Source organism: Pelophylax lessonae (genome assembly GCF_965119305.1).
Source record: "Pelophylax lessonae genome assembly, chromosome: 9".
Taxonomy (NCBI): Eukaryota; Metazoa; Chordata; class Amphibia; order Anura; family Ranidae; genus Pelophylax; species Pelophylax lessonae.
This window is the reverse complement of record NC_138776.1, coordinates 96,044,802-96,062,260: the sequence shown is the minus strand read 5'-3', so window position 1 is coordinate 96,062,260 and position 17,459 is coordinate 96,044,802. Positions and strand designations below refer to the sequence as shown.

Here is a 17,459-nt window from a genome sequence, read left to right as displayed (position 1 = left end):
TATCATTGTACATGGAAATCGTACATTTCTTGGTGTGAATTGCTGCAGCTGCACCCTCGCTTGTTTTCTATAGCTAGGGTTTTGGCCATTTTACAAAAAAGGGTTGAGCAGCGCTTGGCGTTGGTTACTGTCAAGGGCCAGGTTTTGGCCCTGGCTATTTACTTCCAATGTCCATTGGCTACTCCTAGTTTGATTCGCACCTTCATTCAGGGGGTGCGTCTTCTGGCACCTCCGAGGAGATCCCCGTTACCGCCGTGGGATCTTAATCTGGATTTGTCTGTTCTTCTTCAAAAGCCTCCTTTTGAGAATATTAGGGCGATTTTCTTTGCTCTTTGTTGCGGAAGGTTGCCTTCCTAGTGGCTATCACTTCTGCTCACAGAGTCTGAGTTGGCGGCGCTGTCCTGTCCGCCTTATTTGGTGGTCAACAGGGATAAAGTGGTCCTCCGACCTAATCCGTGTTTTCTCTGTCGCTCATTGACAGACGTAGTCCTCCTTGATTAATATCAACTCGGATTATACTGCCCTCTACAGGAGTAGGACTAGACAGGAAAGAAAACGTTCTGGCCACACCCTAAGGGCAGTCCCAGAGGGTATATCCTCTCACTTCCTGCTACAGCAAATCATTTTTTTTCTGTCTAGTTAGGAATAAGGACCTAGATTCCTTGCTAGGATCTTCGGTCCTGGCAAGATTTATTTTTTTAGAAATACTTTTTTAGACAGCTTTTTTTTTCTCCAGTGTTCCTGTGAGATCTTCAAGCAAGTACGCTGAAACTGGGCGACGGGCTGGATGTTGAGATCCAGTGGTCACCCCAGTTCAGCCTACGAGCGCGTGCAGGCCATAGCTCCGCGCTGGGTCGGCCGCGACATAGTCCCACTGGACGGGGACTGACCCTGCGAGTTAAACGTCTCGCCTGGACGCCAATGACCAACAGTCACGGCGTCCGTATTGGTCAACAGCCCCCCCACCCCGGTGAAGAGGGGTTCTGTCAGGAGTTGGCGCCCGCCTGGTTCCGGTATGGTGAGTAGAATGTTCCCCCCTCTCCCCCTGTTGGGTTTGTTGGTGGACGCGGGCCCCTCTCTGGGATGGTCGGACACTCGGGTTTTCTGGGTCTCCCCTCTATCCTATAACAGGTCACAGATCCCACCAATTTGAGTGTGATTTTTGTGAATAGAAACCAGGAGGCTTGGTTTGGGAGCTGACTATCTAAAAGTCACTATATGACTGTAAGGGTGACTGAAGTCAGTGGCAGACTACTAAAAGGCATTACTATTGAGGTATAGAGGTATCCTACCTGTCTAGTGTGTACACAGGCCGATGCCTATGCCTGAGTTACTGCAGCCACAGATCGCCATCCCTCCAGAAAACCGGTCACTTCCACAGGCCACACAGCCTCCCGCAGGCCGAGGACACCTCCCGCAGGCCGAGGCACTTCCGCAGGCCAAGGCACTTCCGCAGGCCTCACACGCTGAATGCACACATCCCGCAGGCCGCTGCTAGCTTGCAAGCCGCCGCTATCCTACACAGGCCGCCGCCATTTTCCTGCAGATCGCACGAGGCCGCCATAATGGCGTAGCCTCGTGTCTCCAGCATGGGGGCGGCCATGTTTGAGGTGACCAAACACCTCGTGGAGTAATTGGGAGGCGCCGGAAGGCGTGTAAAGGGGCGGAGCCGCCTCCTTGGCCCAGGGAAAGCAAGCCAAAGACTTCCTGTCTGTAACAGACAGTGCTGGAAGCAGTTTGATAAGAAACTTCTGTGCATCAGGTGAGCCTTGGGGTCTCTCTCTCTCTCTCTCTCTCTCTCTTTCTGAGGGGTCCAAGCAGGTAGACTGAGGGGCGCTACTGCGCTGGGGGACTAAGTTAAAAAAAAAAAAAAAAAAAAAAGTTTTTTTCTTGCAATTAATTTTTTTGTGTTTGCTGGCAAGTGTCTTGTTACATGAACCCTGCCACTCATGTATCCCCACCTGATCCCCTCGGGGTGGCCACAGGACCCTCCAGTACCCCACTTGTGATGATGCATTATCAGCAGTTTGGAGTCTTTGGTATCCCGGGTGGAGGTAGCCTGTCAGGGACGGGGGTCAAGAAGAGCGACCCCCGCCTACCCCTATGTCATCTGATACTTCAGATACGGATTCTGAGCTTGTCATTGCCGGGAAACCTTAAATCTTGAGGTTACACCGGCAGAGGTAGCTGAGACTCATATTCCTTTTTTGGTACTAGCAAGCCTACCAAAATGGTGAAGGGTTTCCCTTGCCCAAATGGGGTCTTCCGTAAACGAGCCCCTGCTATTTCCAAACGCATTGCTAGGTGCTATCATTTTGAGGAATCCCTCATTACAAAGATGGACGGTACCAAAAATAGTGGACTCACCGATTTCCAGACTAAATAAAGCCACTGTTATCTCGTTGGATTGACAGAATGGGCCCCACCCATCTCTAGGGTGGGGGGACGTCTTCACCGGTTTCCGGATCCAGGGCTTTCCAGAATCCTGGATAAAGGGGTTCGCAAGGTCATATGGTCGGGATACAAGATCAAGTTTCGATCACTTCCACCGGTGCGATTCTTCCCTTCCAATATTCGACATCCCCGGGTCGCTTAAAAAGCTTTGCGGGGAACAGCTTGATGCAACAAGCAGTGGTAGTTCCCATTCCTTGGAGGAGTTCTAGTCGAACCTGTTCACATTGCCCAGGAAAAAGGGCTAGGTGCGTCCAATTCTGGTCTTGGAAGAGATGGAGTCCATCCATACAGTGGTGGCCTCCCTGCATCAGGGGGATTTCCTGGCGTCCATAGACATTTAGGATGCCTATCTTCATATCCCCATCTTCGCAGGACATCAGCGTTTTATTTGCTTTTCCCAAAGATCATCCCTGGTTCCCACCAGGAGACTGAACTATCTGGGCCTAATTTTGGATACATCCTTGGCAAGAGTGTTTCTCCAGGCGGAGAAACTCCAGAAGATTCAGTCAATGATTCGGATGTTGCTGTCCGTCAACTGGCTGGGATTGATGGTCGCCTCCTTAGAGGCAGTACCGTTTGCCCAGTCTCATACCCGAATTCTCCAAAGAGGAGATTCTTCTCATATGGAATCGGAATCCCGATTCCCTGGACAATCTGATCCGATTGAGGGAGCAGACCAGGGAGGCTCTGGTCTGGTGGCTTCGGTCTCCGATGCTCAGCCAGGGGAAGTAATTTCTTCTGATAAATTCCAGGTTACCGATAAAGGTGTTGGAACTGAGAGCGATCAGACTTTGTCTGATTTACTGGACCGAGCAGCTCTAGGGCAGTCCAGTTCGGATCCAATCGGACTATGCCACGGTCATGACTTAATGTCAATCACCAAGGGGCACCAAGAGTGCCCTGGCGGACATTGAAGTGGCCAACATTCTTTATTGGGGGAACAGTTGTTCCAGTTCTCTCCACGATATTTATCACGGGGGTGGACAGGCAGATTATTTCAGCCGTCAGATTCTGGATCAAGAGGAATAGTCTCTTCATCCAGAGGTATTTCACCAGCTGTCCCTTCATTGGGGCACCCCGGATATGGATCTGTTGGCAGGTTGGCTCAACAGGGCTCGTGCCCGCGATCCTCTAGCGGACGCAGCAGACGCGCTGAGCGCCCCGTAGGGGGAAGTATCAGCTACTGTATGTCTTCCCCCCCTCTCAAGTTACTGCTGAGATTTCTCCGCAGGATAGAGGTGGAGGGAACTCCAGTTATCCTGGTAATTCCGGGCTGGCCTCGTCAAGCCGGGTACGCCGACTTGGGCAGGCTAGTCGCAGACGCTCCTTGGAGACTTCTTCTCAGGGAGGATCTGCGGTCTCAAGGACCGATCTTCCATCGTGCTTTACAGTCGCTGGTTTTAACGGCCTGGCCATTGAGACCCAGGTACTGAAGGACAGGGGATTGTCAGCTTCAGTTATTCCTACTCTAATTAAAGCAAGGAAAGCGACTTCTAGCAAAGTCTATTATCGCACATGGAAGACTTATATTGCGTGGTGTGAATCTTTGGGATTTCCCCCACGTACCTATTTGGTGACCCAAATTTTGGCTTTTCTGCAAAAGGGGGTTGAGCAGAAACTATCCTTGATCATCATCAAGGGTCAGGTTTAAGCGTTAGCAATCTTCTTTCAGAAGCCGCTGGCTACTCATTCCTTGGTGCGGAATTTCATCCAGGGGGTGCGGCACTTGGCTCCGCCAGTGCACGCGCCCTTACCGCCCTGGGATCTTAATTTGGTTTTGTCGGTTCTGCAGAAACCTCCCTTTGAAAATATCAGGGAGATTCCCTTTCTTACATTATCCCAGAAGGTGGCTTTCTTGGTGGCTATCACTCCTGCACGCAGGGTGTCAGAACTGGCTGCATTATCATGCCATTCCCCATATCTTGTGGTTCATAGGGATAAGGTAGTTCTTCATCCGAAGCCATCCTTTCTTCCTAAGGTGGTTTCAGACTTTCATCTGAATGAAGATATTGTGCTACCTTCCTTGTGTCCTCAGCCCAATCATCCTCGGGAATATGTGTTGCATTCCTTGGATGTGGTTCGGGCAATCAGGGTATACCTGAAGGCTACGGAATCGTTCCGTAAGATGGATTCACTTTTTGTGATCACGGATGGCCCCAGAAAGGGGTTGCCTGCATCTGCCGCGACTATCTCCAAATGGATCAGACAGACGGTGGTACAGGCTTATTCGATTAGGGGTCGGAATCCTCCGTTCCCTGTTAAGGCGCACTCCACTCGAGCGCTCAGTACTTCCTGGGCCTACCGCCATCAGGCGTCAGTGGTCCAGGTGTGCAAGGCGGGTACCTGGTCGTCGGTTCATACCTTTACAAAATTTTATAAAGTTGATGTGATGGCATCGGCGGATGCCTCATTTGGCCGCAAGGTTTTGCAGGCCGCAATTTGAGGAGACGGTGGTCTACCTCGAGGGTTTTTTTCCGTTGGAATTTCAGTTGAGTCTCATCGTGTGATTGATGAGCCTTTAAAACTTCTTGTTGGCACCGGTTGGGCCTTCTAGATTGGATTTTGATTTCCATTTTCCCACCCCTCATTTGTGGCACTGCTTTGGGACGTCCCGAGTTGATATTAATCAAGGACTACGTCTGTCAATGAGCGACAGAGAAAAATGGATTTTTGTAAAATCTTACCGTAAAATCCTTTTCTCTTAAGCTCGTTGACAGACGTAGTACCCGCCCCTCTGTTTTTGAGTTGGGTTGGGTTAAATTCTCTAAACACTGCTTTGTGACATAACTGATTTGCTGTAGCAGGAAGTGAGAGGATATACCCTCTGGGACTGCTCCTAGGGTGTGGCCAGAATGTTTTCTTTCCTGTCTAGTCCTACTCCTGTAGAGGGCAGTATAACCCGAGTTGATATTAATCAAGGAGGACTACGTCTGTCAATGAGCTTAAGAGAAAAGGATTTTACGGTAAGATTTTACAAAAATCCATTTTTCTCCCTAAGGTGGTGTCGGTTTTTCATCATAATGAGGACATTGTGTTGCCTTCCTTTATGTCCTAAGCCTCAACATCCCAAAGAGATTGCCTTGCACTCTCTGGATGTGGTTCGGGCAAAAGTCTGACTCTTCCGGAAGGTCCTCGCAAAGGTTTGGCTGCGTCCGCTGCGACCATTTCGAGATGGATCAGGCAGATGATTTTTCAGGCTTATTCAATCAAGGGTCAGGTTCCTCCCTTCCCTGTGAAGGCGCATTCTACTAGATCGCTGAGTGCCTGTTGGGCTTTTCGCCATCAGGCCTCTGTTGTACAAGTTTTGTAAGGCAGTGACTTGGTCGTCTGTGCACACGTTTACAAAATTTTACAAGGTGGATTTATTGGCATCTTCGGATGCCTCTTTTGGCCGCAAGGTTTTGTAGGCTGCCGTTTCATAAGAGAATGTTTTTTTGTTATTCTCTTAAGGTTGTTTACCTGGGTGAGCTCCTGTTTGGTTGAGCTCTATGTTGCCCGATTGGCTAGGTTTAGCCTCTTGGAGTGGATGTTACTGTCTGGTTGCGTTTTTCCCACCCTTCATGCCTATACTGCTTTGGGATGTCCCACTCATGGAGATGGACGATAGAGAAAATAAGATTTTTGTAAGCTCTTACCGTAAAATCTTTTTCTCTGATGTCCATCAACAGATGCAGCACCCGCCCCTATGTTTGGGGTTGATTCTTTTGTCTTCACTACTTTAAAACTAAACTGATGTGCTTTGCTGTGGCAGTGGGGGGGTTATGCCTGGAGGGACAGCCCCTAGGGTGCATACATTCAAATTTTCCGGCCTAGACTACTCCTGATGGGAGGAGCATAACTCACTCAGCTCACGGAGATGAGGCTGCCTCTGTTGATGGACATCAGAGAAAAAGGTTTTACGGTAAGATCTTACAAAAATCTTATTTTGGTGGCTTATTACTTCTGCTCGCAGAGTATCAGAATTGGCGGTGCTTTCCTGCCATTCGCCTTATTTGGTGGTCCACAGAGATAAAGTGGTACTTCGACCTACCTAGTCTTTCGTTTCTTCCTAAGGTGGTTTCTGATTTCCATGTAAATGAAGACAATGTACTGCTTTCTTTATGTCCTAAGCCCAAAAATCCAAAGGAAGTTGCTTTGCATTCTTTGGATGTGGTTCGGGCAATTAGGGTTTACCTGGCGGCTACTGAATCTTTTAGGAAATCGGATTCTTTTTGTCCTTACGGAAGGACCTAGAAAGGGATTGGCTGCATCTGCAGCAACCACCATTTGTAGGTGGATCAGGCAGACGGTTCAGGCTTTTTCACTGAAGGGTCAGGCGTCAGTGATACAAGTTTGCAAGGTGGCAACTTGGTCATCTGTGCACATGTTCGCAAACTTTTATAAAGTAGATGTATTGGCATCCTCTGTGCTTCTTTTGGCCGCAAGGTTTTGCAGGCTGCTGTTTTAATAAGAGACTTAGTCTCTTTGAGGGTGTTTCTCGAGGTGAGCTGTTGTTCCTGGTTGAACTCTATATTCTCTGGTTGGCTAAAGTTTTAGCCTTGTTTGGAATTAGGTTTTTTTTCTGCGTTTGTTTTCCCACCCATCATACAAATACTTCTTTGGAATGTCTCAATGGTCAAGAATTATATGGAGCTGCGTCTGTCAATGATTGATAGAGAAGACTGGACTTTTGTCTTACCGTAAAATCCTTTTCTCTGAAGTTCATTGGCAGACGCAGCACCCGCCCCTCTATCTTGAGTGAGTTGGGGTTTTTCCTCCAAACACTGCTTGCAACGAAACTGAAGCCTATAGCAGAGTGTGTGGGTGTATTCCTGCAGGGATGGCCCCATAGGCGTGGTAAAGCTTTTTCCTGCCTAGTGTTCTACTCCTGTAGGGGGCAGCATAACCCAATGGTCAAGAATTTTATGGAGCTGCGTCTGTCAATGAAATTCAGAGAAAAGGAATTTACTGTAAGACAAAAATCCAGTTTTTCTTGTTGGTTTCCAAAAGAAGCCTATATATTGCTCCTGTATCATGTCTCCTTTAAAGGGGTAGTGTTCTTTGTATACATGTATCCTATTGACAGTCCCTCTACCGCCTCTGGACAGTGGAAAGCTTTTCTCTTTCGTTTTAAAATAGAAGCACTGGTAAAATCTTTAGCATTGGACACTTCTGGTGATTTAGACACCAGTACATCACTAGTGTGTCCATGCAGCTCTAAAGGTAATGCTCTGTATTTAATAAAACACACCCATTGTCTGTCTGATATTTTAGCCTCTGGAGAAGAAGTTTGTACGTGTGTCTGGAGAAGCAACCATTGGACATGTTGAGAAATTCTTGAGACGGAAAATGGAGCTCACTGCAATGTGTCAAGTAAGTAATATACAAAGAAGCATTTTCAGTTCGCTGATAGTCTAATTGTATTCTAAATTATTTTCCAATTCCAAATGTCATCACTGTGTTCGTTAAATACAATCGCTCCAATGTACATATTACACTGCATTTGTCTTCTGCTACTAGATCTCAGTTTGTTAACTTAGGAGAACACACACATTTTTTCCATCATATTTTTTTTTTTAAGGTAGCAAAGGCAAACATAGAAAAAAATGCTTAATGGTTCCATTATCTCCTTCCATGTTTTAGGAGAGACCTATCCTAAAACTAGATGTCTCAAAAGCGTTGTATTGGGGGGGAAGTATTTAAGAGGTTATTCTTGGGCTCCCTACCAGTTCATTTATTCCAGGTCGGTTACAGTATGTGCCTATTAAGTAACACAAATGTTAGCTTTAGTGCCCCGGAATTAACATGCTGCCCAGAGACCAGAGCTGCCTTAAAATGATACTTCAAAATCAAGTTTTTAGATTTGTGACATGTTTTCAAGTTAATCTTCGGGAAAATTGTAGATACTGCACAAGCGAAGTAAGATAATCCTAATATGTGCAGTCATGGCCAAAAATATTGGCACCCCTTCTTTTCTGTCAGATAATGCCCCACTTTGCCCAGAAAATTGTTCCAATTACAAATGTTTAGGCTTTCTTGTGTTTCTTTCTTTTGTTTTGTATTGGTATAATGCAAAAAATTTAAAATGACTGTATATTGCATGGATAGCTTCTGCTTATTATTAAAATCATACTTTGCTACTTCTGTCACAGCGCTGGGTTTTTAGGTTCTGCAGGGAGAATAGATGCAGCTATGGTTGCGAAGGCTCCGGTCACATCCCTGCTCCTCCTCTCTCTCTTTGCCCATTCACAAAAAATGTCTTGTATTTTCTTTTCACAGAATACAGAGTGCTCTGTGAATAGAGGAGGCGAGATCATGTGGCATACCCTAACATCCTCTCCCCTCCTCCTTTCCCCTCCTTGTATTCTGAAAAAAATACAAGGCTTCTTGTGAAGGGTGGGGGGGGGGGGTGGCTGGGAGAGAGTTACTGACCATCTTGATTGCTCATGCTAATAGTGCTGGCCAGTAACTCCCTGATCAGCAATTGGTTTTTCTTCACAGATTTACCCAGGAACGCTCTATTTTGAGTCAATTTAAGGTTCCTGTTTTAACTGAAATCCTGATGGAAGGGGGGGTTCCCCCCAAAACACACTGGCTAGCTGTTAGGTAGAAACTAATGAATGAATTTGGACTCTTACTCTCCAGTCTGGTGCTCCTTTCATTTGTTCCTTACCTCTTCTTTGGCAGTCCCTCACTAACACTGGCCGCTCCTCCCGGGTGCCTCCTTAGCAAGCTGGGTGCTAAGGAGGTGCAGGTGCTTCAAGCCTAGCTGTGTGCTTCCATATGCACACACAGCGCTAGTAAACCACGCCTCTGCTCCCTCCCTGAGTTTGACTGTGGCAGGAGCAAATAGTGTCTCCTGTGAAACCAGGAAGTCAGAGGAGCGGTGTTGCAGCTGACATAGTGCTGGATCAGTGATAGGAGTCAGGTAAGTGTATATGGATGTAGATGTGGCGGTAGGACAAGTAGTGGGGCATTTTTTAACTTAAAGTGATTGTAAAGTCTTGTTTTTTTTATAACAAACATGTTATACTTTCTCTGTGTGGTTGGTTTTGCACAGAGCAGCCCAGATTCTTCTCTTCTCAGGTCCCTCTTCTGTGCTCCTGGCCCCTCCCTCATGTCGAGTGCCCCGACAGCAAGCAGCTTGGTGTTTGGGCACCCGAGCCAAGTCACCGCTTCCTGTGTCTATTCAGACACGGAGCCACGCCCCCTCGCTCTCTCTCTCCTGACTGGCTGACTAACTTTAACTGACAGCAGGGGGAGCCATTCGCGCCTTGCTGCTGTCTCAGCCATTGAGGAGGTGAGTCCCGGGCAGCTGAGAAACTCCTGCAACATTGCTGGATAAAGATGGGTTCAGGTAACTATTAGGGGGGGGGCTGCTGCACACAGGTTTTTTTTTATCTTATTGCATAGAATGCAGTAAGATTTAAAAAAACTTCCTGCCCTTACAATCCCTTTAATGTTTGAGGGTATTTTAATAATGTTTAGAATTCTTGAAGATTTTCTAGTTTTACATGAACAACATAAACATGATAAAGCTTGTTTCTCAAAGTAGAATTGTCTTCTAGGTGGACATCATATGTGGAGACCATTTGCTGGAACATTATCAGACACTGAGGGAAATTCTTTCTGCCATTGGAAAAAGTGCAGTTCAGGTATTCTCTAGTTCTTGCACACGATTGACTCCGATGAATGTTCATCTTTTAATTTCTTGCAATTTTTTGCTCCTGTGTTAGTATGTATGTATGGGGTTTCTCCATCCATTGTCATGTTAAGGCAGAACCTGAGTCCTGCTCTGTACTGGTTTACCCCCCCCCCCCCCCCCTTCCCCACGGCTCTGCCATTACAGCTCATGCACCGATGTGCCAACGGGCTCTGTCCGACCAGTTGGTGCTGGCAAAGCCCTTTTGCACATTCGTGCAGGTGTAGGTAATTTCTCATGCATGCACAAAGACAGACAACTTCCCCTAATAGGTGTCTTTGCATATTCGTAGGAAAACTATATGTGTGCAGATATGCCATAGGACTCACTCGGACCCAAAGCCCTGTAGCACATCTCATTCTAGCCTAGTCGAGAAATGAGCAAGTGTTGCTGTGCAGCACAAATAAACGTCACCAAAAAAAAAAAATCATGCCCAACTGTAAGAGGGAGGGGTAAGGTGGCAGCATAATATGACTTGTACTGCAGGGTGAAGGGGCACTTTAAATACTTGCCTTCCTTCCCCTTCCAGCAATCTTCACAGTGAAACCCTGCTTGACCCCACACCCCCGCTCCTCTTGTTTGTGTGCACATAAACTGCCATTTCATTCATTCTTTTGGGCGAGCCGTATTCCAGCTGTCCAAAGGAATATTTTCATTTTTAATTTTAGAATTGGAGGTAACAGCAGCACCAGCATTGCAAAATGATTTTGTCTTCTAGATTCCTACTATGGTCTTCTTCTATGTTGAAGTTTTTCCCAATGGTGCTCTTACCTGTTCTTCACTGTATGTATGCATGCATGTATAAATGTTGTTCTTTGAATTAAATGGGAAATTCTTTTATATACAAGGATGTGACCTTTAACAGGCAAGAGAAGCATATCTAAATAAAAAATGTTTTTTTTTTAATTTAAAAAAAAAAAGTGCATCATGGCTGTCAACCATGTCAAGGACCCTATAGGCTGTGAAAAGGATGCATTTCACTACGCTGGCAATGCTATGGAATTCCAGAGGCCAGCTTTGACCCCCCCCCAGTTTTCTGGGACAGTGGAGTAAAGCTAATGGCACTTTTTTAATTAGATCTTTCTATCCCTTATATTATGGACAATCGTTACAATAATGGAAATGATAAATGAGTGTCACTGGGGATTAGACACCTTTCGTGGCAATCTTTCTTCGAATTGGAAATGAAGCAGTTTTGGCGAGATGCAGAGTAAGCAGTCATTTGATAAATGTGACAGTTTTAGTGCAAAACATGAGCTTCACTGGATCATAACCTCTATAAAATGCATTCTGTAGCAAATTTAAGTTGTTTTGCAGAATAGATTTTTACTCTCTGCTGAGCTACCTACACCAGCCATAAAATTTGTTTCAGAAATGAACGTCATTTTATGTGAATTTTTTGATGTACTGCAATGACCCAAAAATTGAAGCATTCTAGCTAGTGTGGAACTTTTGGCGCGCACACACACCACACACCAGAATGTAAAAAAAATACCCATGTGGTGACTGGGGACATTCTGATGGGAGGAAAAAGCGTTGAGCCGAGTTGATGCTTCTTTATTGTCCAAGTCAGCGGAGAAGGGGGGATTCCTTTTTAGATTTAACAAGACAATATGTAGAACAAGGGGCTACCTGATTGGGTATAAAATTAATGGATTGTGACTGCTGTTTCTTGTACAACATACAATCATCCAGGCACGATCGCCTCATCTTTCAAATAGGCCACACTGTGTCTGAACACTTCTGCAATAATCATTAAAAAATAAATAAATTGTAGACATTTGACTGGCATTCATTAAAGTGGAACTTTAGTCAGAAAAAGTGGTAGTAAACTGCATAAAAAAAAAAACAGAAAAACGGGCCCAGGACAGTTTAGGTCATAATGTGTTAACATCCTTTGCATACTAGCACATTATGACAGATTTGCGTGAAAGGGGAAACCCTCCAGTGGCGTGCCATCACTGCTGAATCCACTTTCAGCTGGTCTTCCTTCGGGGTACACAGGCTTTGGCCATATGAATGGCTAATGCTGATTATATCACGGTTTACTGCCTGGCTCTAAAGGAACAGCACTTTTCCTTCAGCGCGTGTGCGCCAGTGATGTCACTGGCTGCATCTAAAGTAAATATCTCAAACGTTGCACGTTGCATGACCCAACAATGCAGACGAGCTGAAGGCCGATATCAAAGCAACCTGGGCTTCCATGACACCTCAGCAGTGCCACAGGCTAATCCCCCTCAATGCCATGCCACATTGATGAAGTAATTCATGCAAAAGGAGCCCCAACCAAGTATTCAGTGCATACTGTACTGTAAATGGACATACTTTTCTGTAAGCTAACATTTCTGTATTTAAAAATCTTTTTTTCTTATTGGTCTTATGTAATATGTTCCTTGCTAAAAAAAACATTTTTTTTTATCAATTTGTTATAGGTAATGTTCTGCTTTAATTATGATCCCAAGAAGTGTCCTAATCATAAAAGATTGGAGTATTTGCATATTTGTTTTGCAGACTGTGTAAGAACTATGAAAAAAAATTATACTCACCTAGGGTGATGCAGCATTGGTGCGATCTTGCATCTGTGCCCTGCTGGTTCTGATTACTCAGCTCTTGGTTCTCAGCCTGCAGTGAGCAGTGACTGTCAGCCTCCACCTCTCTGCTCTGCCCCTCCAGTGCTCACTGGAGCATTGAGCTGTGGAGGGGTGAGAGCGGCTGGCTTAGGCTCTCAGCAACTCGCTGAGAGGCTGAACCACCTGCTGGTCCAGGCTTCTGGGCAGATCCCGACCATATGCTCTGGATCTTTTCAGAGCCTGGACCAGCTGTGTGACGTCAGCCACATGCGACACTTTACCCCGCCGTGAGCTGAAAACGGGTCACAGGAGTGCAGATCCTGTGATCCCCAGGAGAAGTATAGTCAAGAGCTTTGGCTATACTCCTTCTTTAATAACCTTCTGAATGTTTGTTTTTTTTTCCGAATCACTGTAGAAAGATAATGCTTACAACCTTTGACTACGTTTGCATTATCAACTCTAATCAACAAGCCTAAATATGTAAATGTATTTTATGCAGGGCACATCCAAGGTCGAAACAAATTAATATATTTTTACATTGCTGTTGCCACACAGAGTTTTCTTAAGCAAGACCAAAGAAAATGTATAATATAGTTATGTCATTAGTCAAAGCTTTTGTGCATAAAATAAAGACTAAAAAGGTTTTCTTTTTAAGTTAAACAAGTACAAAGGTATCAGAGATAGTGGAAATCCACAGGAAAAACCTGCAATAAGGAATAGATTTACATTCTAAGCCAGGCCTGGCCTGCAGAGGTTGCTAAGTGTACCCATATTTTACATCATCTAGCTGGAGGGAATGACCAAGAATGTTATCAGAAGCTTCAGCTTTGGAGCTCATTCTGCTGCAGTCTGAGGCTGTATAAATCAGTTATTTAAAATGAAAAGCCCAATCCCGTAATCTTAAATGGGGAGCTATACGTTTAGGATTCAAACAAACATTTTTTTGTTGCAGCTTTGTAGGCTGCTAAAAATGTAATTCCGATTTATGTAAACCGTTTTTTTTTTTTTTTTTTAATCTAAGCTACTTCTGTTTGATTAGTTACAGTGTAGTACCAATGTTTAACTAATAAAAAAAAAGGAATGATACAGCACAGCGCACAATGCAGTAATTGAAAAACATAAATGTGTCAACAGTCACCGACCACAAGATCACTAGAAGGTATCAATGTAGAAAAAGGCATAAATAGGCTAGTAACCTGACAATTGCACTGTAACCAACACAAAGTACCCATCCCAAACCTACTTGTATATCTTCTCAGCTGTTTTTGTGGTATACTGGAAAAAGGAAGAGGCAACAAAGGCCTCAAACTGAGGCAAGGCAAAGTGGTGTGGTGTATTTTTTTAACCTAGATCACAGTTAAATAAAGAAAAAAAGAATAGATTGACTAATATGTCCTCATATATTAATGTTGTGGACTGAAATGTGATTGTTGTGGTTTAATACACTTGCCCTAGTTGTGTTTTTAACTGCTTATAAGCCAAACAATGTTCTTACTCTAAGAAATACTGTATTTCTTGTATTTAAATCTAAGCCATGACCTACAACTTATTGCCGTCATTCTTATCCTGCAGGATGGTTTGCTTGTTCTTCACTTTGGCCTGGTCCTGTCTCCATTGTCCTTTACCTGAAGATCTTAAAGATGGAAAGTGATTAATGTGGACATCTTTCTCAAAGATGACTTTAGTCAGTCATGGTGCAGAGAATGTGGATATTCTGTAAGGGAAGACTCGGCTACAAGATGTGACAAAGCTCAATAGGAGTTGGGTAAATTGTATCACGGGCCTGAGCATCCACCGGGAGTGTGTAGATGGCCGTTCAGAAGTCATGTGCCTGAGAGCATCAGAAAGTGTGAACGCTTTCTCCCTTTTGTTTCTAGAAACCAAATCTGCAAATAAATATGCTTAATTGCTCTTGCTACTGAATTCTTACATTTAGGCTCGGTTCACACTAGGGCGACCTGTGAGGCGACCTGGTCGCCTCACAGGTCGCCGCAGGTCGCCTCCCATAGGGAAGCTGCGGACCCGTTCTAATAGGAGCGACACAAGTCGCTCCGACCTAGAAAAAGGGTCCGGAGCTTCTTTGGGGCGACCAGGAGGCGACCGCCATAGACTTCAATGTTATGAAGTCTGTGGCGGCCGCTCCGAGGTCGTGGCGCGCTGCTCGCACCGCGACCTCGGAGGTCGCCACCCGAAGTAGCGTCGCGGTAATGTGAACCGGCGCAAAGAATACCAAAAGCTCATTATATAGAGCATATGAATTTATATTCCAAAATAAAAATTGCCTTAATATTGGACTTTGTTGAACAAAATCTACCAAAAGCGCTGGACAATGAGATGTAAATGTGTCTTTTCCTATGACCACATATTTTTCTTAAATGTAGCAACCAATGTCCTGTAAATAGTATGCTTCAGAAAAAAAAAAAAAAAAAAAAAAAAAAAAAAAAAAAAAAAAATAGTATGCTTCATAACATTTTTTTTTTTCCAGGAAATGTGGGTTTGTTTATGGTAAACACTGCTGATCAATGCTGCAAAATGTAGGTTTACACCTCGGCACACTGTGTAACAATAAAGCCATTTTCTCAGCAGTGGTGTTAGTTTGTTTACAATGAACTTATTGCTGCATAAAGAATCTCCACAAAAACTAAAACATTCAATAATATAAACCTGTTTGTTTTTTCTTGCGTGTGTGGCATCAGTACTTCCTAGGGCTCATTTGCATGGGTTTTGTGGCCTGTACAGTGTGAAAGAGCGCCTTGTTTATGTGGGGGGAGCTGCATATGTGTGTCTATGGAGGCTCAGTGGCTGTACAGACACAGCTGTTTGTCCAAATGTGAAAGGCATCCAGGGATGGCTAAGTGACCCCCCAAATGCAGACTGTGTTCAGGGCTACTCACCTGCCCCTCCACACCTTTCAAATTATGTACCCATAAAGCAACATGTGCTGCTGGCACGCAACTCACTGATGATGGCAGAAATATAATCTCGAACAAGTAGCATGTGGTTTAAGGTAAACTGCACCCAAATATTTTAAACAGTTGAAATACAATATGTAGATGGTTTTATCTGTCAAATGTTTTGTCATTTTGGCCAGATGACGTCACTTTCTCTGTTAGATTGGTCTGGACTCTTGTTCCCCTTCAAACCAACAGTGGCTTGCTTTATTTTCCCTGTGTTGTCATGTGACTTGCTAGTCGTTCTTTCTCCTCTCTGGCCCAGGTTGGTCCTCCACTGATGCAGACAGCAGCACTAAAATGGTTAGTGTTGCTGTCTTTAATACACTTTGTAGGGTACAGTGTCAAAAATCTCCACAGTATGAATAAAGGACACAGTATTGATACCCCCTGACATTCATTCTTAGTATAGCCTCAGTCTTGGGGATTTGACACTGTGACAACAACCCTCCCAATGCCAATATATTAATGGTATGCTCTTGGTCTTCAGAGTTGAATGATGCACAAGTTTGGGTCTCCCAACGGTCTGACAGCTTCCTTCTGGTGCTGTACATGGAGCCGTGCGCATTGCTGGTTGGAACCCTGGGCAAGGCTTGTGTTGGGCCATTTGAGATCGGGGAAATTGCACTTTGTGTTGCAAATCTGAGTTGCTGAGCTACCGGGACAATGCTAGGATGCCTGCTTCCTGAGGACAGGTGGGTAGCATGCTTTGGCTGGAGGGAAGGTGGTTTGAAATCCAAATCAAAAGAGCAGCCTAAGGTGGCAAAGCTGCTCTACGCTAGATAAAGTGCAGTTACTGAGTGTTATCACTCTAGAACAGGAGGTTTCTTACTGACCAGATTGCCTGTTAAAAAATAAAGAAAAGCCTGGAAAAAAAATAAATAAAAAATACACAGCCATCACTTTTAGGGTTAGATGCAATAATTCAGCATTTGTATTCTCAAGTTTACATACACATTGATCTGCTTGTGTATTCAACACTTGATAGCCTTTGACAAAGACTTGTATCAGTGTATGCAAGGTGTGAATTGTATATTTGCTTTGAGGTCTAAACTGTGCAGTAAGCTTGCTCTTTGTGTTCCAGACAGATAATGTATCCTAGGAAGCTGTTTGGTCCTCTTATTTAAATCTCTTCATGGACAACAGCAAGGACACATCCAGTATTATCATTAATAGCAACATTACTAATGCCTAATTTTCTAATTAACACCTGTGCCGGAACATATCCGATGTGTTAGGCTATTATTTTTTTATCTTGATTCTTTGTAAAATGAGTTTGATTTAAAATCTCTAGCAAAAAATGTAAAAAAAAATATACAGCTTTGCCATAGCTTTCAGCAATGAGGCAGCAACTTTATATGTTTACAACTAGTGCAGCAAGCAAATGGGACCATTGCATTTGAGTAATAAAAAATAAAATAAATCTTTCGCAGTCTGTTCTAGTTTAATGTTGCAGAAATGTTCTTTTATTTTCACCTTGGTATTGGCTTAAACTAGGGATAGACCAATATGTTTTTTTTTTTTGCAGGGCCGATACCGATATTTTGGTCACAACATATCGGTATGGGCCGATATTTTGTACATTTAAATTTTTTAAAAATAAGTACTATTTTTGACACAAATCTGGTACTGAATATGTTAATTTTTGTTTAATGCTTAATGGCTGGCTGTCTGGCACCCTGTGGTGGGTGGGTGGCTGGCACAGGGCCTGTGGGTGGCTGGCTGTCTGGCACCGTGGTGGGGGGGCTGGCACCCTGTGGTGGGTGGGTGACTGGCAGAGGGGCTGTGGGTGGCTGGCTTGTA

The 17,459-nt window shown here is 44.6% G+C and overlaps 1 protein-coding gene across 1 annotated transcript in view; it reads left to right on the top strand.

Moving 5' to 3' along the window:
- The window catches only part of PCGF6 (polycomb group ring finger 6), an 81,935-nt gene extending 67,363 nt beyond the window's left edge, over positions 1–14,572 (top strand). Inside the window, exons 8-10 of the mRNA XM_082268405.1 lie at positions 7,708–7,806; positions 10,002–10,088; positions 14,278–14,572. Coding sequence (XP_082124531.1) covers positions 7,708–7,806; positions 10,002–10,088; positions 14,278–14,334 — 243 coding nt within the window. The 3' untranslated portion in view covers positions 14,335–14,572. The remainder of the gene's footprint in view (positions 1–7,707; positions 7,807–10,001; positions 10,089–14,277) is intronic.
- Positions 14,573–17,459: the final 2,887 nt, after the last annotated feature.